The sequence below is a fragment of the Cetorhinus maximus genome, chromosome 29 (genome assembly GCF_964194155.1).
Source record: "Cetorhinus maximus chromosome 29, sCetMax3.hap1.1, whole genome shotgun sequence".
Taxonomy (NCBI): Eukaryota; Metazoa; Chordata; class Chondrichthyes; order Lamniformes; family Cetorhinidae; genus Cetorhinus; species Cetorhinus maximus.
Genome location: NC_135907.1, coordinates 24,309,893 through 24,332,793, shown reverse-complemented (window position 1 = coordinate 24,332,793; position 22,901 = coordinate 24,309,893). Strand labels below are relative to the sequence as shown.

Below are 22,901 nucleotides of genomic sequence, written 5' to 3'. Positions count from 1 at the left end.
TTTGCAAATTGTATTTCTGATTCCCGAGTCCAAATTGTTTCTGTAAACGATGAACAACAGTGATCCCAGCACCGATCCCTGTGGAACACCACTTCCCACCTTCCACCAGTCGGAGTAACTCCCTTTAACCCCTACTCTCTGTTTGCTGTTTTGTAGCCAGCTTGCTCTCCATTCTGCTACTTCTCCCCTCACTTCACGTCTATTTGACATCATTTCAATAAAGAGCTTGTTCACCCTCATGGCCCCAGCTCCCATATATTAGCGCAGTCAATAATCCCCCAAACAGAGAGATCTACAAACCATCATCTTCTCTGGAATCGATCACTTTGCTTTTCCTTTTGGCAATTTCATCGGAATCTGTAATGAAAACCAGTTTTCGATTATAAAATGTAAAATGAATGTGAAATGTTCACAATTTAAAAGTGTGTCCCTGTCACATGTTCCTTTTTGCTCACACTCACACATTGTACCACCCACTGAATCGCTCACCTCACCATGAGCTACATTCCCATCACTGGAAGGCCCAGCTCAGGGTTGGATTGTGTTCGGGTCACTTCACCAGGAAACTGGGGGTTGAATCCCGGAGTCTCGAGGGTCAGTGTGAGTCTCACTTACTGCCTGGGTGTGAGATTGTCCCTCACCCACACTCTCTGCCCTCCTGGCTCTTCAGAGACAGGAACAGTGAGCCGAGCACTGACCCCGGGATCTGAGCTTTGGGTTTCCATCCAAGGCCAATGGATCCAAACAGCTTCCCAGAGACATGAGCACAATCGTCACTCGATTATTGACCAATGATTGATAGAAACAGGGACATATTAAAATATCAATATAGATACCTTGAGTCCTAGAGTGACTCGCTTTTTCAAAAGAATCTGGAACAGAAAGAACAGAATTTCAGTTCACCAATCACAGTAAAGCCTCAGTGTCCCGATATCAGAATAGTTTTAAAACTGTCCCTCCCGTTTTAGTGATATTTAAATCTGTAACTGTGACATATTGTTCAGAGATTGGGATAAATACTTTTAGTATCAGGTTCACTCTTGTTCTCTACAGAATCTGAAACAGAGGGAACAGGATTTCAGTTTCCAGACCACACGTTCCGATATCCGAATGGTTTTCAATGATCCCAATCCCACTGCAAACACCCACACACTCAGCAACTGGACAGCTCACATCTCCAGGTGGAATTTTATATCGAATCACATGGTGATTACAACACAGAAACAGGTCATTCGGTCAAACTGCTCTGTGCCAGTGTTCATGCACAACACGATCTTCCTGCCACCCGTCTTCATCTCATCTTATCAACATCTCCTTCTATTTCTTTCCCCTTTCTTGTTTTTTCAGCTTCCCCTTTAAATGTATCAATTCTATTTGCCTCAACGTTTCCCTGTGGTAGTGAGTTCCCCATTCTCATCTCTCTCTGGATAAAGTTTGCCCTCCAGAAGTCCGCTTGGATTTATTAGTGAATCATATTTATGCCCCTCAATTTTAGTCGCACCCTCAATGGGAACCAATTCTCTCCATGTACTCTATTGAATTGAATTATTTTTGTAATGACCTCTATCAGGTCACCCCTCAGACTTCTGTTTCCTAGAGAATAGAGCCCTAACCTGTTCAGTCTCTCCTGATAGTTCTAACCTCTCAGTTCTAGTATTGTCCTCGTAAATCTATTCTGTATATTCTCCAATGTCTCCATTGCTTTTGTGTAACATGGAGACAGGAACTGTGTACAGTCGTTACAGTGTGGACTCGTCAAGCTTCTAGACATCTTTAGCCTAACCTCTCTGCTTTTCAGTTCTATCCCATTGGAAATTAATGCCAGTGATTTATTTGTGTTCTTATGGCCTCATGAGTCTGTGTCACTAGTTTTAATGATTTGTGAATCTGTAACCTCCAGATTCCTCTGTTCCTCAATCCCATTGAGACTCTGATTTTCCGAGGTGTCTGTGTCTCCTTATCCTTCCGACCAAAATCCAGGAACATCTGACATTCATTACAGTGAAATGTATTTACCAATCACATGCTGAGTCTGAATATTTTATTACTGTCCCCTCAGTATTGACTAAATCCCAGTGTTTTTTTTAACTTATTGATGGGATGTGGGCTTCGCTGGCTGGGCCAGCATATATTGCCCATCCCTAATTGCCCTTGAGAAGGTGGTGGTGAGCTGCCTTCTTGACCCGCTGCAGGCCATGTGGTGTAGGTACACCCACAGTGCTGTTAGGGAGAGAGTCCCAGGATTTTGACCCAGCGACAGTGAAGGAACGGCCAATGTATTTCCAAATCAGGATGGTGAATGACTTGGATGGCAACTTCCAGGCGGTGGTGTTCCCATCTATCTGGTGCCCTTGTCCTTCTCAATGATAGTGGTCGAGGGTTTGGAAGGTGCTGTCTAAGGAGCCTTGGTGACTTCCTGCAGTGCATCTTGTAGATGGTACATACTGCTTCTACTGTGCGTCGGTGGTGGAGGGAGTGAATATTTGTGGATGTGGTGCCAATATAGCGGCTGCTATGTCCTGGACGGTGTCGAGCTTCTTGAGTTTTATGGGAGCTGCACTCATCCAGGCAAGTGGAGAGTATTCCATCACACTCCTGACTTGTGCCTTGTAGATGGTGGACAGGCTTTGGGGAGTCGGGAGGTGAGTTACTTGTTGCAGGATTCCTTACCTCTAACCTGCTTTTGTAGCCGCAGTATTTATATGGTTGGCCCAGTTCAGTTTCTGGTCAATGGTAATCTCCAGGATGTTGATAGTGAAGGATTCAGTGATGGTAATGCCATTGAACGTCAAGGGGTGATGGTTAGATTCTCTCTTGTTGGAGGTGGCCATTGCCTGGCACTTGTGTGGCATGAATGTTACTTGCCACTTGTCAGCCCAAGCCTGGATATTGTCCAGGTCTTGCTGCATTTGGACATGGATTGCTTCAGTATCTGAGGAGTTGCGAATGGTGTTGAACATTGTGCAATCATCAGCGAACATCCCCACTTCTGACCTTATGATGGAAGGAAGCTCATGGATGAAGCAGCTGAAGATGGTTTTGCCGAGGACACTACTCTGAGGAACTCCTGCAGTGACGTCCTGGAACTAAGATGACTGACCTCCAACAATCACAACCATCTTCCTTTGTGCTAGGTATGACTCCAACCTGCAGAGAGTTTTCCCCCAGATTCCCATTAACTCTAGTTTTGCTCGGGCTCCTTGATGCCACACTTGGTCAAATGCTGCCTTGATGTCAAGGGCAGTCACTCTCACCTCACCTCGGTAGTTCAGCTCTTCTGTCTACGTTTGAACCAAGGTTGTACTGAGGTCAGGAGCTGTGTGGCCCTGGCATAACCCAAACTGGGCATCAGTGAACAGGTTATTGCTAAGCAAGTGCTGCTTGATAGTACTGTTGATGACCCCTTCCATTACTTTACTGATGATCGAGAGCAGACTGATGGGGCGGTAATTGGCTGGGATGGATTTGTCTTGCTTTTTGTGTACAGGACATACCTGGGCAATTTTTCACATAGCCGGGTAGATGCCAGTGTTGTAGCTGTACTGGAACAGCTTGGCTAAGGGAACGGCAAGTTCTGGAGCACAAGTCTTCAGTACTATTGCCAGGTCCCATGGCCTTTGTACTATCCAGTGCCTTCAGCCATTTCTTGATATCACGTGGAGTGAACTCAATAATTGCCTGAAGACTGGTGTCTGTGATGCTGGGGACCCCCGGAGGAGGCCGAGATGGATCATCCACTCGGCACTTCTGACTGAAGATTGTTGCAAATGCTTCAGTCTTATCTTTTGCACTGATGTGCTGGGTTCCCCCATCATTGAGGATGGGGATATTTGAGGAGCCTCCTCCTCCAGTGAGTTGTTTAATTGTGCACCACTCACGACTGGATGTGAGAGGACTGCAGAACCTAGATCTGATCCTTTGGTTATGGGATCGCTTAGCTCCGTCTGTCACTTGCTGCTTATGCTGTTTGACATGCAAGTAGTCCTGAGTTATAGCTTCACCAGGATGACACTTCATTTTTAGGTATGCCTGGTGCTGTTCCTGGCATTCCCTCCTGCACTCCTCATTGAACCAGGCATGGTCCCCTGGCTAGAAGGTAATGTTAGAGTCAGGGACATTACAGGCCTTCAGGTTACAGACAGTGTTTGAGTACAATTCGACTGCTGCTAATGGCCCATAGCACGCCATGGATGCCCAGTCTTGAATTGCTAGGTCTGTTCAAGATCTATCCCACTTAGCACAGTGGTAGTGCCAAACAACACAATGTGAAGGTGGTACTTGGTCTCCCCAAGGACTGTGCGGTGGTCACTCCTACAGATACCATCATGGTGTCATCCACACATTTGCAAATTGTATTTCTGATTCCAAAGTCCAAATTGTTTCTGTAAACAATGAACAACAGTGAACCCAGCTCCGATCCCTGTGGAACACCATATCCCACCTTCCACCAGTCGGAGTAACTCCCTTTAACCCCTACTCTCTGTTTGCTGTTTTGTAGCCAGCTTGCCCTCCATTCTGCTACTTCTCCCCTCACTCCACGTGTATTTGACATCATTTCAATAAAGAGCTTGTTCATCCTCATGGCCCCAGCTCCCATACATTAGCGCAGTCAATAATCCCCCACACAGAGAGATCTACAAACCATCATCTTCTCTGGAATCGATCTCTTTGCTTTTCCTTTTGGCAATTTCATCGGAATCTGAAATGAAAACCGGTTTTCGATTATAAAATGGAAAATGAATGTGAAATGTTCACAATTTAAAAGTGTGTCCCTGTCACATGTTCCTTTTTGCTTACACTCACACATTGTACCACCCACTGAATCTCTCACCTCACCATGAGCTACATTCCCATCACTCGATGGCCCAGCTCAGGGTTGGATTGTGTTCGGGTCACTTCACCAGGAAACTGGGGGTTGAATCCCGGAGTCTCGAGGGTCGGTGTGAGTCTCACTTACTGCCCGGGTGTGAGATTGTCCCTCACCCACACTCTCTGCCCTCCTGGCTCTTCAGAGACAGGAACAGTGAGCCGAGCACTGACTCCGGGATCTGAGCTTTGGGTTTCCATCCAAGGCCAATGGATCCAAACAGCTTCCCAGAGACATGAGCACAATCGTCACTCGATTTTTGACCAATGATTGATAGAAACAGAGACATATTAAAATATAAATATAGATACCTTGAGTCCTAGAGTGACTCGCTTTTTCGAAAGAATCTGGAACAGAAAGAACAGAATTTCAGTTCACCAATCACAGTAAAGCCTCAGTGTCCCATTATCAGAATAGTTTTAAAACTGTCTCTCCCGTTTTAATGATATTTAAATCTGTAACCGTGACATATTGTTGAAAGATCGGGATAAATACCTTTAGTGTCAGGTTCACTCTCATTCTCTACAGAGTCTGAAACAGAGGGAACAGGATTTCAGTTTCTAGATCACACGTTCCGATATCCGAATGATTTTCAATGATCCCAATCCCACTGCAAACACCCACACACTCAGCACCTGGACAGCTCACATCTCCAGATTGAATTTTATATCGAATCAGATGGTGATTACAACACAGAAACAGGCCATTCGGCCAAACTGCTCTGTGCCAGTGTTCATGCACAACATGTTCTTCCTCCCACCCGTCTTCATCTCATCTTATCAACATCTCCTTCTATCCCTTTCCCCTTTCTTGTTTTTTCAGCTCCCCCTTAAATGTATCGATTCCATTTGCCTCGAACTCTCCCTGCGGGAGCGAGTTCCCCATTCTCATCTCTCTCTGGGAAAAGAGTTTCCTCCAGAATTCCCAATTGGATTTGTAGACTTTGAGATTTATCCGCCTCAGTTTTGGTCTCGCTGTCAATGGGAACCAATTCTCTCCGCGTACTCTATCAAATTGAATTATTTTTGTAAAGATCTCTATCACGTCACCCCCTTGGTCTTCTCTTTTCTTCAGTAAAGAGCCTGAACCTGTTCAATCTCCCCTGGTTGATCTCATCTCTCATTTCTAGAATTGTCCTTGTAAATCTATTCTGCATATTCTCCAATGTCTCCATTACCTTTCTGTAACAAGGAGACAGGAACTGTGTACAGTCGTTACAGTTTGGACTAATCAAGCTTCTAGACATCTTTAGCCTAACCTCTCTGCTTTTCAGTTCTCTCCGATTGGAAATTAATCCCAGTAATTTATTTGTGTTTATGGCCTCATGAGCCTGTGTCACTAGTTTTAATGATTTGTGAATCTGTAACCCCCCAGATCCCTCTGTTCCTCAATCCCATTGAGACTCTGATTTTCTGAGGAGTTTGGCGCCTCCTTATCCTTCCGACTAAAACCCAACATCAGCTCACGTTTATTACACTGAAATGTATTTACCAAACACATGCCGATATTGACATTTATTTCAGTCTCCTCAGTGTTAACTAAACTCCAGTTTGGTGTCATCCACACATTTTCAAATTGTATTTCTGATTCCCAAATCCAAATAATTTCTGTAAATGATGAACAACAGTGATCCCAGCACCGATCCCTGTGGAACACCACTTCCCACCTTCCACCAGTTGGAGTAACTCCCTTTAACCCCTACTCTCTGTTTGCTGTTTTGTAGCCAGCTTGCTCTCCATTCTGCTACTTCTCCCCTCACTCCACGTCCATTTGACATCATTTCAATAAAGAGCTTGTTCATCCTCATGGCCCCAGCTCCCATATATTAGCGCAGTCAATAATCCCCCAAACAGAGAGATCTACAAACCATCATCCTCTCTGGAACCAATCACTTTGCTTTTCCTTTTGGCAATTTCATCGGAATCTGAAATGAAAACCGGTTTTCGATTATAAAATGGAAAATGAATGTGAAATGTTCACAATTTAAAAGTGTGTCCCTGTCACATGTTCCTTTTTGCTCACACTCACACATTGTACCACCCACTGAATCTCTCACCTCACCATGAGCTACATTCCCATCACTCGATGGCCCAGCTCAGGGTTGGATTGTGTTCGGGTCACTTCACCAGGAAGTGGGGGTTGAATCCCGGAGTCTCGAGGGTCAGTGTGAGTCTCACTTACTGCCCGGGTGTGAGATTGTCCCTCACCCACACTCTCTGCCCTCCTGGCTCTTCAGAGACAGGAACAGTGAGCCGAGCACTGACTCCGGGATCTGAGCTTTGGGTTTCCATTCAAGGCCAATGGATCCAAACAGCTTCCCAGAGACATGAGCACAATCGTCACTCGATTATTGACCAATGATTGATAGAAACAGGGACACATTAAAATATAAATATAGATACCTTGAGTCCTAGAGTGACTCGCTTTTTCGAAAGAATCTGGAACAGAAAGAACAGAATTTCAGTTCACCAATCACAGTAAAGCCTCAGAGACCCGTCATCAGAATAGTTTTAAAACTGTCCCTCCCGTTTTAATGATATTTATATCTGTAACCGTGACATATTGTTCAAAGATTGGGATAAATACCTTTAGTATCAGGTTCACTCTCATTCTCTACAGAGTCTGAAACAGAGGGAACAGGATTTCAGTTTCCAGATCACACGTTCCGATATCCGAATGGTTTTCAATGATCCCAATCCCACTGCAAACACCCACACACTCAGCACCTGGACAGCTCACATCTCCAGGTGGAATTTTATATCGAATCACATGGTGATTACAACACAGAAACAGGCCATTCGGTCAAACTGCTCTGTGCCAGTGTTCATGCACAACACGTTCTTCCTCCCACCCGTCTTCATCTCATCTTATCAACATCTCCTTCTATTTCTTTCCACTTTCTTGTTTTTTCAGGTTCCCCTTAAATGTATCGATTCGATTTGCCTTGACCTCTCCCTGTGGTAGTGAGTTCCCCATTCTCATCTCTCTCTGGATAAAGAGTTTCCTCCAGAATTCCCAATTGGGTTTATTTGTGACTCCTAAAGTTTTTCGCCCTCAATTTAGGTCTCACCCTCAATGGGAGCAAATTCTCTCCGTGTACTCTATCGAAGTGTACTAGTTTTATAAAGACCTCTCTGAGGTCAATCCCTCACTCTTCTCTTTCCTAGAGAATAGAGCTCTAACCTGTTCAGTCTCTCCTGATACTTCTAACCTCTCAGTTCCAGTATTGTCCTCATAAATCTATTGTGCATATTCTCCAATGTCTCCATTACGTTTTTGTAACAAGGTGACAGGAACTGTGTACAGTCGTTACAGTTTGGACTAATCCAGCTTCTAGACATCTTTAGCATAACCTCTCTGCTTTTCAGTTCTATCCAATTGGGAATTAACCCCAGTGATTTATTTGTGTCTTTATGGCCTCACGAGTCTGTGTCACTAGTTTTAATGATTTGTGAATCTGTAACTCCCAGATCCCTCTGTTCCTCAATCCCATTGAGACTCTGATTTTCTGAGGAGTTTGGCGCCTCCTTATCCTTCCGAACAAAATCTAACATCAGCTCACGTTTATTACACTGAAATGTATTTACCAAACACATGCCGATATTGAGCATTTATTTCAGTCTCCTCAGTAATAACTGAAACCCAGTTTGGTGTCATCTACACATTTTCAAATTGTATTTCTGATTCCCAAGCCCAAATTGTTTCTGTAAACGATGAACAACAGTGATTGCAGCACCGATCCCTGTGGAACACCACTTCCCACCTACCACCAGTCGGAGTAACTCCCTTTAACCCCTACCCTCTGTTTGCTGTTTTGTAGCCAGCTTGCTCTCCATTCTGCTACTTCTCCCCTCACTCCACGTGTATTTGATATCATTTCAATAAAGAGCTTGTTCATCCTCATGACCCCAGCTCCCATATATTAGCGCAGTCAATAATCCCCCAAACAGAGAGATCTACAAACCATCATCCTCTCTGGAACCGATCACTTTGCTTTTCCTTTTGGCAATTTCATCGGAATCTGAAAGGAAAACCGGTTTTCGATTATAAAATGTAAAATGAATGTGAATGTTCACAATTTAAAAGTGTGTCCCTGTCACATGTTCCTTTTTGCTCACACTCACACATTGTACCACCCACTGGAATAGAAAGAACCGAAATTCTGTTCACCAATCACAGGAAACCTCTTTGTCCCACGATCACAATCGCTCCCCCCACGACCTGGGTTTAAATTCCCCCCTTGCTCTCTCCTCACTCACAATCCGAGGTTGTATCTAAAGTATCGTCGACAATCACATTGTGATTCCCAGTTTTAGATTCGGCCTCAATGGACAGTGGATATTGAAGGAGTCGGGAATGGGCAAACAGGAGACAGACGGACACTCGCCTGGGACACATCCCCATTCAATAAATTGTACAAGTCTTCACTCACTGGAATTGCGGTTGTTTTCATTCCACTTTCCAATCTGATGCGATTCTGAAACAGGAATAAGAAGGAAACATTTGCTCAGTGAAGATTCTCTGGGAAATAGAAACGTTTGCGAGCTGCTCTCTGCTATGATTCCTCATTCACCAGGTGTAAAGGGGCAGTGAGTGAGCGACTCTGTGTTTCCCACATGGAGCCCATGCTCAGCTCTTCCCGGTGACACACCAGTTTTGGCTTGGTCCTCAGCTCCTGTTACATCACTCCAAGGGTCGGGTAATCCAGGAGAGAACCTGGACTGGACCCAGAGTGACTGTGCAGCTTTGCACTGGGAGTGGATCGGGATCAAAAAGCAACAAATTCCTGATTGTATTTGGATCAGTGATCAATGAGACAGCAATCTCTGATTAAACCCTGACACTCGACGATGGGATATTCAAATCTCAGTGTGTATACCTGTCTCTGCAGAGTGACTCCCCTTCTGGGAAGAATCTGGAATAGAAAGAACAGAATTTCAGTTCACCAATCACAGTAAAGGGTCAGTGTCCAGTTATCAGAATAGTTTTAAATCTGTCCCTCCCGTTTTAATGATATTTAAACCTGTAACCGTGACATATTGTTCAAGGATCGGGATAAATACCTTTAGTATCAGGTTGACTCTCATTCTCTACAGAGTCTGAAACAGAGGGAACAGGGTTTCAGTTTCCAGACCACACGTTCCGATATCCGAATGGTTTTCAATGATCCCAATCCCACTGCAAACATCCACACACTCAGCACCTGGACAGCTCACATCTCCAGGTGGAATTTACAGAATGAACTTACAGCACAAAAACAGGCCATTCAGCCCAACTTCTCTGTGATTGTAGTAATGTTCCACACGAGCTTCCTCCCAGCCCTCTTCAGCTCACCCTCCCAGCGGATCCTCCAATCATTTCCCCTGGTTTTTGTATCCAGCTTCCCCTTAAATGTATGGCTTCCATTTGTCTCCACCTCTCCCGGTGGGAATGAGTTCCACATTCGAACAACTCTCTGGATAAACAGGTTTCTCCCGAATGCCTTTTGGATTTATTTGTGACTCTTATATTTATGGCCGGCAGGCTTGATTTCCCAACAATCGGAAGCATTTCCTCTCCGTGTTCTCTATGAAACTTTAACTTATTTTGTGAACACTTTTTCTCGGTCAGCTTCTCAATCATCTCTTTCTTGAAATGAAATGAAAGTGGCCGTAGACCCAGAGGACCATAGGCTGCTCTCTCATTAGAGAGAGACAACTGGTGGCGAGTTTAACCTGAGGGTCACCTAGAGGATAGAGCCCTAACCCATCCAGTCTCTCGTGATAGTTCTAACCTCTCAGTTCCAGTATTGTCCTGTAAATCTATTCTACATATTCTCCAATGTCTCCATTTCTTTAGTGTAACATGGAGACAGGAACTGTGTACAGTCGTTACAGTGTGGACTCATCAAGCTTCTAGACATCTTTAGCGTAACCTCTCTGCTTTTCAGTTCTATCCCATTGGAAATGAATCCCAGTGATTTATTTGTGTGTTTATGGCCTCATGAGCTTGTGTCACCAGTTTTAATGATTTGTGAATAATGATCCTTCTGTTCCTCAAACCCATTGAGACTCTGATTTTCTGAGGAGTCTGTGTCTCCTTATCCTTCAGACCAAAACTCAACACTTCAGACTCATCAATATTGGAATAAATTTGCTAATTTCACCACAAGACTGTAAGTTTAATAATTTCCACAACTTATTACAAGCTCCTGAACAATAACTAAACCCCAGTTTGGTGTCATCCACACATTTGCAAATTGTATTTCTGATTCCCGAGTCCAAATTGTTTCTATAAACAATGAACAACAGTGATCCCAGCACCGATCCCTGTGGAACACCATTTCCCACCTTCCACCAGTCGGAGTAACTCCCTTTAACCCCTACTCTCTGTTTGCTGTTTTGTAGCCAGCTTGCTCTCCATTCTGCTACTTCTCCCCTTACTCCACGTGCATTTGACATCATTTCAATAAAGAGCTTGTTCATCCTCATGGCTCCAGCTCCCATATATTAGCGCAGTCAATAATCCCCCAAACAGAGAGATCTACAAACCATCATCTTCTCTGGAACCGATCACTTTGCTTTTCCTTTTGGCAATTTCATCGGAACCTGAAATGAAAACCAGTTTTCGATTATAAAATGTAAAATGAATGTGAAATGTTCACAATTTAAAAGTGTGTCCCTGTCACATGTTCCTTTTTGCTCACACTCACACATTGTACCACCCAGTGAATCGCTCACCTCACCATGAGCTACATTCCCATCACTCGAAGGCCCAGCTCAGGGTTGGATTGTGTTCGGGTCACTTCACCAGGAAACTGGGGGTTGAATCCCGGAGTCTCGAGGGTCAGTGTGAATCTCAGTCCTGCCACATGTGGGTCCAGGCTGCTGGCCTGTCGCCCTGTGCCAATGGGAACTCAACAGAGCTGCCTGGGACCACACACAGGCCGGCTGACCCGAGAGGGTGCCCCTGTTCCGCACTCTCTGCCCCCCTGACCTTGGCTGAGTTAAATCTCTCATTCGTGTCTAATGGACTGATTCTCCTGAGGCCACATTATCAGCTTTTTAACTGCCTGGCAACATCCATTACCGAACTATGATACATCATTCAAACATTAAAAGACAAACCCCGAGTCTCTGTCTGACTCTGATCTTCTAATGAATCTAGAATAGATTCGAACAGTCTGCCAACAGCAGATTAACACAGGCAGATTCTCTCTCTCATTGTATAGGTGCTGCATCCTGCAATGTGCACTCGCAATAGAGTTATAATTTGAACTATTGATTCACTGAATATTTTATATCGTCACTACTAATACTAATAAACCCTAAACCATTTATTTGGTGTTAAAGAAGGACTGTTAATGTACTGGGTCTTATTTTAAGCAAGTGTGTAAGACGTTCCTTAAATAGGCGCCTGCAGAGCGAAGCTGATGGCTTTGTTCTGGAAACCTCTGAAACAAACAACTTATCATAGAATCAAACAAAACTTAAAGTTTGTACCTTGCACATTGGAGTGGCTTCTGTTCTCTATAGATTCTGAAATAGAAAATAATCCGGGTGTTAAGGACGGACAGAAAATGTTCGACGACTCCCTCTCATTTTTTATTGAGGAGCCTGCGAGGCAGCCTAGAGGTCAGAGCAGGAATCTGCACAATTCCCATTGGGAGAGTGAGGGACCCCAGTCAGGAGCCTGGGTTTTACCCCATGAGGGAGAAGGGGCGGCGGAAGGAGGTGAGGAGATGCACAGTTTGGAAGTTGGGGATATTAGTTGGGGTTTTGTTCTGTGCGAAGGTTTGTTGAGTCTTACCTGTCACTCGCTCACCTGAGCAGCTCTGGGGATAGGAGGAAGGTGGGAACCATGTTAGAGGAATGTTCAGGATCCTGCCCAATGAGAAGTCCCAGATTCCAGGCCTGCTCTGTGCTGGGTCCATCAATCTGAGACCGCACAGCAACAGGGTTGGAGCATTAATCTCAGCCCAGTCAGCCGGGGGACGGGAATCAGCCTTGATTCCTGCTCCTGACTCAGTGTACAGAGACTTAGTTAGGACAGGATTGCTCGTTCCCACTCTGAATCTATCAATCAAATGGAAGGTGGTTAGGATGCATTGCCCAGGGTTAGGGTGAGTGTGGGGAGTATTACCCAGGGTTAGGGTTAGTGTTGCGGGTATTACCCAGGGTTAGGGTTAGTGTTGGGGGTATTGCCCAGGGTTAGGGTTAGTGTTGGGGGTATTACCCAGGGTTAGGATTAGTGTTGGGGGTATTGCCCAGGGTTAGGGTTAGTGTTGGGGGCATTGCCCAGGGTTAGGGTTAGTGTTGGGGGTATTGCCCAGGGTTAGGGTTAGTGTTGGGGGTATTGCCCAGGGTTAGGGTTAGTGTTGGGGGTATTGCCCAGGGTTTAGGTTAGTGTTGGGAGTATTGCCCAGGGCTAGGGTTAGTGTTGGTGGTATTGCTCAGGGTTAGGGTTAGTGTATGGGGTATTGCTCAGGGTTAGGGTTAGTGTTGGTGGTATTGCTCAGGATTAGGGTTAGTGTTGGGGGTATTGCCCAGGGTTAGGGTTAGTGTTGGGGGTATTGCCCAGGGCTAGGGTTAGTGTTGGGGGTATTGCTCAGGGTTAGGGTTAGTGTTGGGGGTATTGCTCAGGGTTAGGGTTAGTGTTGGGGGTACTGCCCTGGGTTAGGGTTAGTGTTGGGGGCATTGTCCAGGGTTAGGGTTAGTGTTGGGGGTAGTGTCCCTGGGTTAGGGTTAGTGTTGGGGGCATTGCTCAGGGTTAGGGTTAGTGTTGGGGGCATTACCCAGGGTTAGGGTTAGTGTTGGGGGCATTGTCCAGCGTTGGGGTTAGTGTTGGGGGCATTGCCCAGGGTTAGGGTTAGTGTTGGGTTGCTCAGGGTTAGGGTTAGTGTTGGGGGCATTGCCAAGGGTTAGGGTTAGTGTTGGGGGCATTGCCCAGGATTCACCATTACAGAGACAATCAGTTGAATTTAGTCTTTCCCAGCAGCTCAAAGCAGTGCCAGTTCTCAGCTCCATCAGTCTCCCTCCCTCCTTAGCATCCTACCCCTCCTCACCCACCCCACCAAATTTACTCAGTGTAAACTGTACACGCACTGTAATGTGAATTGCCTAGTATTGGACTCAATCTTGCAGTAAGGAGAGAGTGTTACAGTGTTTTTATTAATTCACAGGATGTAAGTGTCACTGGCTAGACTCAGGAATTATTGCCCATCCCGAATTGCCCTTGAGAAGGTGGTGGTGGGTGAGCTGCCTTCTTGAACCACTGCAGTCCATGTGGTGTAGGTACACCCACAGTGCTGTTGGGGAGGGAGTTCCAGTATTTTGACCCAGCGACAGTGAAGGAACAGTGACATATTTCCAAATCAGGATGGTGAGTGACTTGGAGGGGAACTTGCAGGTGGTGGTGTTCCCATGTGTCTGCTGCCCTTGTCCTTCTAGATGGTAGAGGTCATGGGTTTGGAAGGTGCTGTCTAAGGAGCCCTGGTGAGTTGCTGCAGTGCATCTTGTAGATGGTGCACACTGATGCCTCTGTGTGTCGGTGGTGGAGGGAGTGAGTGTTGAAGTTGGGGGATGGGGTGCCGATCAAGCAAGCTGCCTTGTCCTGCTTGGTGTCGGAGGAATGCCGCTGGGCAAAGGGATTGCACTATCCCCAACCCTGGGGAACTCCCCCCCAGTGTCAGGGCCATTAGGCAGAAGAAGGGACACACTGGAAGGTGGAGAGGAAATTCGATATACTGACCGTCACCGAGACTCTCACCAGAACGGCCGGAAACTCCTGTAAGAAATCGAGAGACAGAGATTAAAGAAATACTCCCTGAAGACTGTTGTCAGAGGTGTTCACATCACTACATCTATCTGTTCCTCTGTCTGTTTGTCTTTCTTGCTCTGCCCCCCACCCCACGTTCTGTCTCTTTGTCTGTTGTTCTCACTCTGTTTCACTCCTGCTCTCTTCCTTTCTGCCTCTCAATTGGAGGATAGAGTAATGAGGATAGCAGGATAAATGGACAGGAGCAGCCAGCTGGCCTGATACATAAATTTAAGCTGTTTTGTCCGTGAGGTACTTCAGTAAGAGAATTTATCGATTTAATCAAGATCATTAGAACCCAGTTTAATATTGAAATGCATAAACCTTCAATATCAACTGATCCTTGTTTATCTGCTGAAAGAAAAGATATTTAAATATGAAAATAAAATTGGGTAAAATCAGTCAAACTCCTGTTCATTTGTGGAGATTGTTATTATGTCTTCGCTTATCATGGTTAATTTTTTAAATCTTTCATTCAATCTGGGCATTTCTGACAAAGCCAGTAATTTTTGCCCATCCCTAGTTGCCCTTGAGAAGGTGGTGGTGAGCTGCCTTCTTGAACCGCTGCAGTCCCTGTGGTGTAGGTACATCCACAGTGCTGTTAGGGAGGGAGTTCCAGGATTTTGACCCAGCGACAGTGAAGGAACAGTGAAAAATTTCCAAGTCAGGATGGTGAGTGACTTGGAGGGGAACTTTCAGGTGGTGGTGTTCCCATGTATCTGCTGCCCTTGTCTTTCTAGGTGGTAGACATTGTGGGTTTGGAAGGTGCTGTCGAAGGAGCCTTGGTGAATTCCTGCAGTGCATCTTGTAGATGGTACACACTGCTGCTACTGTGCGTCGGTGGTGGAGGGAGTGAATGTTTGTGAATGTGATGCCAATCAAGTGGGCTGCTTTGTCCTGGCTGCTGTTGAGCTTCTTGAGTGTTGTGGGAGCTGCACTCATCCAGGCAAGTAGAGAGTATTCTATCACACTCTTGACTTGTGCCTTGTAGATGGTGGACAGAGTTTGGGGAGTCAGGAGGTGAGTTACTCGTCTCAGTGTTCCCAGCCTCTGACCTGCTCTTCTAGCCACGGTATTTATATGGCTAGTCCAGTTCAGTTTCTGGTCAATGGTAACTCTCAGGATGTTGATAGTTTGGGATTTGACGATGGTAATGCCATTGAATGTCAAGGTGTGATGGTTGGATTCTCTCTTGTTGGAGATGGTTATTGCCTGGCACTTGTGTGGCATGAATGTTACTTGACACTTATCAGCTCAAGCCTGGAAAATGTCCAGGTCTTGCTGCATTTGGACATGGACTGCTTCAGTATCTGAGGAGTTACGAATGGTGCTGAACATTGTGCAATCATCAGCGAACATCCCCACTTCTGACCTTGTGATGGAAGGAAGGTCATTGATGAAACAGCTGAAGATGGTCGGGCCGAGGACACTACCCTGAGGAACTCCTGCAGTGATGTCCTGGAGCTGAGATGACTGACCTCCAACAACCACAACCATCTTCCTTCGTGCTGGGTATGACTCCAACCTGCGGAGAGTTTTCTTCCTGATTCCCATTGATTCCAGTTTTGTTAGGAATCCTTGATTCTACACTTGGTTAAATACTGCCTTGATGTCAAGGGCAGTCACTCTCACCTCGCCTCAGGAGTTCAGCTCTTATGTCCATGTTTGGACCAAGGCTGTAATGAGACCCGGGGAACCTAAACTGAGCATCGATGAGCAGATTATTGGTGAGTAAGTACCACTTGATAGCACTGTCAACAACACCTTCCATCACTATAGTGATATTGTCACTGGACTAGCATTTCAGAGATCCAGGGTAATGCTCAAGGGACCTGGGTTCGAATCCCACCATGGCAGATGGTGAAATTTGAATTCAGTAAAAATCTGGAATTAAAAGTCTAATGATGACCATGAAACCATTGGCTGATTGTTGTAAAAACCCTACTGGTTCACTAATGTCCCTTAAGGAAGGAAATCTGCCGTCCTTACCCGGTCTGGCCTAAATGTGACTCCAGACCCACAGCAATGTAGTTGACTCTTAAATGCCCTCTGAACAAGGGCAATTAGGGCAAATGCTGGCCTAGCCAGCGATGTCCACATCCACGAACGAATGAGAAGGCTGATGGGGTGGTAATTGGCCGCCTTGGATAGGTTCTGCTTTTGTGGATGATTTTGGACAATAGCCAGTAATCTTGTATAAAAAAGTCTGATTGGCTACAGATTCCAGCATCGGGTGCTGTGTAAATCTAGATTATCTCATGTTTGATAAAATGACCTTGGAGTAAGTATACAAAAGAACAAATGCTGATTTGGGGAAGAATACAGAGGAAGATCCCAGTGCCTATGCCTGGTGCAATGGGACTGAGTTTCAGAGCAAGGATATCACTAACATAGCCTACAGTCTGCATTGCGCTGGCTGAAATTTTGAAGAAAAACAACCTTCTGTGTCTTTCAGTTGAAAAAAAATTGCTGCCTACAATTTCAATAGCTGTTTGTTGGCATAAGCCTGAGGATTATCATTATAGTATTAGCACTGGTTTACTGCTTCCACAACCTATCATTATCACAGTAGGGGTGGGGTAGGGTTCTGTTAGTTCACAGTTTGATTGACAGCTCCAACAGGTTATTAAGGGATTAGTTCTCTTTAATGTGGGGCTATGAATACAAATGTTTGTTTTTATAAGGGATTTGAATGTATTGAATGGGCTTTTATCAATCAGATTGTTTTTTTATATATAGTGAAGTATGTAATGGATACTTAGGACATTATTTTATTTCATCTCAACATGGTTCCTGAGGTCTGCCCATGTCGATACTGGGTGAGCTGGCATGGAAGATGTAAGAGCAAAGGTAGGTGGGTGGGGCATGGGTTGGGGCTCAGTTGGCATAGGGCCAACAAGGGGCCATTGGGGGAATGGGTAGAGGGGCATAGATTGGCTTGGAGGGTGTGAGGGGCCATAGGAAGGGGGTAGGTGCATGATTTGGCATTGATGGGGCCTGGGGAGTGGTTGGGGGTGTGACGGGTGAGGGCTCGAGGGCTGTTTTTGTTTTACAGTTTTAATTACAACTGGGACAAAGTCCCAGAGCACCAAGGCAGGTCTTTTAACCAGCAGCCTCCGCTCTGGCAGCCCTTTGGGCTGCCTCCAAACTGTTTCCGGGGGCGATGGACCTGACTCCAGTGCACACCCATCTCCCTCAGAGTGAAAATCCTGTTATTTGGGGCTATTTCCCCGGAGATGGCTGCATTGAGCCAGGAATCATCCCAACTCTGTACACCTGCATTGGGAGTGAAATTCCGGACCAATAACTCTGTTCACAGGGAGCTCAATAACAGCGGGCAGAGATTTAAAGCTATTGACAGAAGGATTAGAGGGCAGTTGAGAATTTTTTCACCCAGAGGGTGGAATTCACTTCCTGAAAGGGCGATAGAGGCAAAAACCATCATTGCATTTCAAAAGCACATTTGTGCTTGCACTAGATGGACTGTAACCTACACGATTACACAGACCAAGACCTGGAAAGAGGGATTGGGCTGCACTGCTCTGTGCTGTAGATTTCTGTGATTCTACGATGAGGAACAGGAACAGGGAGATAGCATGTTACAGAAATCGGAGCTGTTTCATTCCAATGATTCATCAATACCAGAACTCATCGATTTAAACAAGGTCACTTAGAATCACATTTAAATACTGAAATATACACACCTTTCATCCCGTCAACTTCTTGTTTATCTGCAGAAAGAAAAAGGAAAGGATTAAATCTGAAAATAAGATCCCACAGAAATCGCAATAAAATTAGACACAATCAGTTAAACGCCTGTTATTTTTGTGTAGATTGTCAATGTTGCTGTTGTCATAGTCACTGATTGTTGTTGGACTACAGCCAGTGAATGTTGAGAGATAATTGGCTGCAGCTTCCTGTATTGGATGCTCTGCCATCTAGATTATCCCGTGTAACATGAAGAGGCCAAAGAGTGAGCAGGGACTCTTGAAAAACAACAAATGCTGAATTGCGGGTGAATGCAGAGGAAGATCCCAGCACCTCCCTCTCGCCCCGCACACGCCTGATGCAGTGGGACTGAGTCTCAGAGCAAGGATATCACTAACACGGCCCACAGTCTGCACTGTGCTGCCTGATTGCGGAGGGGTTAGTGATAGAGACTCGAACGTAACCTCTCCCCTGGTCCAGGAAAAGGAAAGGGGGAGATCAGGCTGAGCTCCTGCTCCATGTTACTATCCAGTGATCTGTGTGTCAACAGCTTGTGTGGCTGTTGGCTGGGATCAGGCTTGGGCTGGGCATTGTGACCCACTGGCACTCACTATCATCCTCACCCACGAGGAACTGCTCCGGGGTGAGGGGAGTGGAATGTCCCAAACCCTGGGGAACCATCTCCCAGAGCCAGGACCGTCAGGAGAGGAGGGGACACACAGGAAATGAAGAGGAAACTCGATTTACTGACCATCACCGAGACTCTCATCAGAGCGGCTGGAAACTCCTGTAAGAAATAGAGAGACAGAAATTAAAGAAATACTCCCTGAAGGAGAGAGTGTTGTCAGAGGTGTTCACATCACAGAATGTCGGAGGAGGCCAGCAGCCCCACACTGACACTGGGAATTCATTAGGAAACTGCTGCTGTCCCTCCCTCTCTCTGTCACAGAATAAAATGAGCAACACCAGAATATATCGGAACACCCTGACCAGGAGGTCAAAGGGCAGACTTCAATACATTCTCTGTGTATCTGCCTCTCTGTCTCTGTGCCTGTTGGTCCCTTTCACTTTGTCTGTTACTCTCTCTGCTTTTGCCTTTCAGATGGAGGATAGGGTAATGGGAACAGCAAGATGAACAGCATGTTGAAACTTGAGCTGTCAATTTGTTTGCCTGTCCCTCTCATTCTTGCCCTCTCTCTCACTCTGTTCCTGTCTTATTCTATCTGTCTCTGGTTCTGTCGATCACTGTCTCTCTCTATTCCTCTCTCTATAATCAATGAATTTCAAAAACTCATTTGCCATCTAACACATCAAACACATTCATTCCATCCTCACAACAGACGCCCTCTGTAAGGCCCTTCAGAGATATCCCTCCATGTCATAGACTTGAAAGCTGTTCCTGTAATTCATCAGTATGAGAATTCATTGATTTAAACAAAATCATTTCAAATCCAGTTTAAATATTGAAATATACAAACCTTCAATATCAGCAGGTTCTCGTTTACCTGCAGAAACAAAAAAAGAGGTAATTAAATGTGAAAATATTTTTCGCCCTGAAATCAGAATAAAATCTTCCTTAAGGAGAGGAGAGGACACACAGGAAAGTGAAGAGGAAAATCGATATACTGACCGTCACTGAGACTCTCATCAGAGTGGCTGAAAATAACTGCAAGAAACAGAGAGACAGTGAGGTTCAAACAATATTCCCTGAATGCTCCATCAGCAAATGTCAATGTTAGCAGACTATTGTACCGTGAAGGGCTTCATAGCTGATGGTATCTCTCCTTTTGTCTGTCTGTCTGTCTGTCTATCCCATTATCTGAATGGGGTAGGTGCTCCTGGGAATGGGATGGTCTTCCCTGATTGAACATAACATAAGAACTAGGAGCAGGAGTAGGCAATTCAGCCCCTCGAGCCTGCCCCGCCATTCAATACGATCATAGCTAATCTCATTTCGGCCTCAACTCCAATTTCCCACCCTCTCCCCATAACCTTTCAACCCATTACTAATTAAAAATCTGTCTATCTCCTCCTTAAATTTATTCAGCGTCCCGGCACCACTGCACTCTGAGGTAGTGAATTCCACAGATTCACGACCCTTTGAGAAAAGTAATTCCTCCTCATGTCTGATTTAAATCTACTACCCCTTAGCCTAAAACTATGGCCTCTCGTTCTAGAATGCCCCACAAGGGGAAACACCCGCTCCACGTCTACTTTGTCTATCCCCTTTAGCATCTTATATACGTCAATTAGATCCCCTCTCATCCTTCTAAACTGCTCAATCTTTCCTCATAAGACAAGCCCCACATCTCTGGAATCAATCTAGTGAACCTCCTCTGAATCGCCTCCAATGCAACTACATCCTTCCTCAAGTAAGGGGACCAAAACTGTGCACAGTACTCCAGATGTGGTCTCGCCAATGCCTTGTACAGTTGCAACAACACTTCCCTATTTTTATACTCTATTCCTTTAGCAATAACTGCCAAAATTCCATTTGCCACCCTTATTGGATGCACGATGCTGGATCCTTGACTTCGATGATTATCAAAGACCCTTTGCCACTTCCCAGTTCCATAAGTGTCACCTTGTTGGATTCAGAAGCTTTCACCACTTTCTCCAGGTGTCCACCATGTAGGAAATGAGGCGTGAGGGGTTTTAAACTCCCCCTGAGCCATTTGCCTCCTGTCTGTGTTAGAGGGGATGCTGCAGGAAATGCAGGGTCAGGTCACTGGACCAGTGTAAGGAATCGCAGGGTTAGCGCTAGGGACTGCAGGGCCAAGGTGTCACAGAGTCGCTGCACGAGGTCACAAGATCACAAGAAGCTTAACACCATCCAGGACAAAGCAGCCCGCTTGATTGGCACTCCATCCACAAACATTCACTCCCTCCACCACCGATGCACAGTAGCAGCAGTGTGTACCATCTACAAGATGCACTGCAGGAACCCACGAAGGCTCCTTAGACAGCACCTTCCAAACCCACAACCACTACCATCTAGAAGGACAAGGACAGCAGATAGATGGGAACACCACCACCTGGAAGTTCCTCCCCAAGTCACTCACCATCCTAACTTGGAAATATATCACCGTTCCTTCACTGTCGCTGGGTCAAAATCCTAGAACTCCCTCACTAACAGCACTGTGGATGTACCTACACCTCATGGACTGCAGCGGTTCAACAAGGCAGCTCACCGCCACCTTCTCAATTAGGGATGGGTAATAAATGCTGGCTCAGCCAGCGAAGCCCACATCCCATGAATGAATTTTTAAAAAATAGAGGGTCGCAGGTCGTTATATAGGGTCACAGGGTCATCGTGTAAGGTCACAGGGTTATTGGAAGGGGCCATTGCCCCAAGTTAATCATAATGAGGCCACCAAGTCAGGAGTTGACAGCATGTTAGGTGGGGAAGAGTGGGGGATGGGGGGGTGTGTGTGAGGTGGAAGTCAGCCCCAGTAAATAACCTTGCGGTCTAGTGAAAATGGGACACTCGTGTAATTAGTGTTACGCAGAACTGGACAGAGGGAGCACTTTAATTAGATTACAGACGGGGCGTTGTTAATATAAAGGATTAGGACTCAGCCCCTTCCCAACAGCTTAATAAATAGTTAAATAAATGACCCAATATTACAACGGTGGTTACTGATCAGAAATATTCGTTAGCCAGGAAGCCGCTTTGGAACATGCGCAGGCTGAGAGATTTTTGTAGAAAGTCTTTCAGCCGATAGGTTTGCAGTGTGATAACCTGCCCGGTATGTCCCGTCCTCACTAACAGCCGAACGTGTAATCTGCTGGATTTAATGTAAGAGCCAGAATTTCTTACCTCTGCAACAGGACTGGCCCACGAGCCCGAGCAGAACGAGCAGAAGCAGACTCCTCATCTTCACTTGACCTTGGTCTTGAGTGGCGTGAATTCCAAAGACTGGGAATTCTTTAATTGTTGAGGAGTCGCAGGCAGCTCGAGCTTTTTATACGATTTCTATTGACAGTCAGAGGGAGTCACATGACATTGTGGCTGCTACCATTTGCTGACAGGAAGGACCAGGGGTAACCACAGTGAGAGCAGCTCCAGAAAAACCCTTCCCCAGGTACAATTATGACTGGATGAACAGTCAGGGATCACAATGTGTGAGGAGAGTGAGTGTGGTGATCCAAAGAAATTATGCTGCCTCTCTGATTTGTTATTAGGACTTATTCCGGGAAGTTGTGGTCATTCTGGAGTTAGACCACATTTCTATTTGTTCAAGCATTAATCTTTCTTATTTTGGTTCTGCCTCCAGTTCTGAACATCCTCTCCTGTGTTCCAGCCAGGATTCCTATCCACTGTAATAATCTCATGGCTCTGACCTGCTGCCTTACGTCACTGCCAGTGTGTCTGTTTCTCCTCTCTCTCTCTTTCTGCCTCTCCTAAAGGAACAGAAGCAACCCACCCCCACCAGTGTCCCCACCAATACCACTGGTGCCCCCTCCCGCAAATGTCCATTCCCCACACACACAGAACTGGACAATGCGTGAGGGTGAGCTAACCCCAATG

General features: G+C 45.7%; 1 protein-coding gene across 1 annotated transcript in view; it reads right to left on the bottom strand.

The window, feature by feature from the left end:
- Window positions 1–22,642, bottom strand: part of LOC144669451 (uncharacterized) — a 93,065-nt gene extending 70,423 nt beyond the window's left edge. Inside the window, exons 1-21 of the mRNA XM_078531894.1 lie at window positions 22,191–22,642; window positions 20,001–20,036; window positions 19,849–19,875; window positions 19,122–19,157; window positions 18,367–18,393; window positions 14,597–14,632; window positions 12,349–12,384; window positions 11,398–11,454; window positions 9,931–9,966; window positions 9,747–9,782; window positions 9,300–9,344; window positions 8,832–8,888; window positions 7,454–7,489; window positions 7,270–7,305; window positions 6,735–6,791; window positions 5,363–5,398; window positions 5,179–5,214; window positions 4,643–4,699; window positions 1,021–1,056; window positions 837–872; window positions 301–357 (exon numbers count right to left, since the gene is read on the bottom strand). Of these exons, the coding sequence (XP_078388020.1) occupies window positions 301–357; window positions 837–872; window positions 1,021–1,056; window positions 4,643–4,699; window positions 5,179–5,214; window positions 5,363–5,398; window positions 6,735–6,791; window positions 7,270–7,305; window positions 7,454–7,489; window positions 8,832–8,888; window positions 9,300–9,344; window positions 9,747–9,782; window positions 9,931–9,966; window positions 11,398–11,454; window positions 12,349–12,384; window positions 14,597–14,632; window positions 18,367–18,393; window positions 19,122–19,157; window positions 19,849–19,875; window positions 20,001–20,036; window positions 22,191–22,248 (874 nt within the window). The 5' untranslated portion in view covers window positions 22,249–22,642. The remainder of the gene's footprint in view (window positions 1–300; window positions 358–836; window positions 873–1,020; window positions 1,057–4,642; window positions 4,700–5,178; window positions 5,215–5,362; window positions 5,399–6,734; window positions 6,792–7,269; window positions 7,306–7,453; window positions 7,490–8,831; window positions 8,889–9,299; window positions 9,345–9,746; window positions 9,783–9,930; window positions 9,967–11,397; window positions 11,455–12,348; window positions 12,385–14,596; window positions 14,633–18,366; window positions 18,394–19,121; window positions 19,158–19,848; window positions 19,876–20,000; window positions 20,037–22,190) is intronic.
- Window positions 22,643–22,901: the final 259 nt, after the last annotated feature.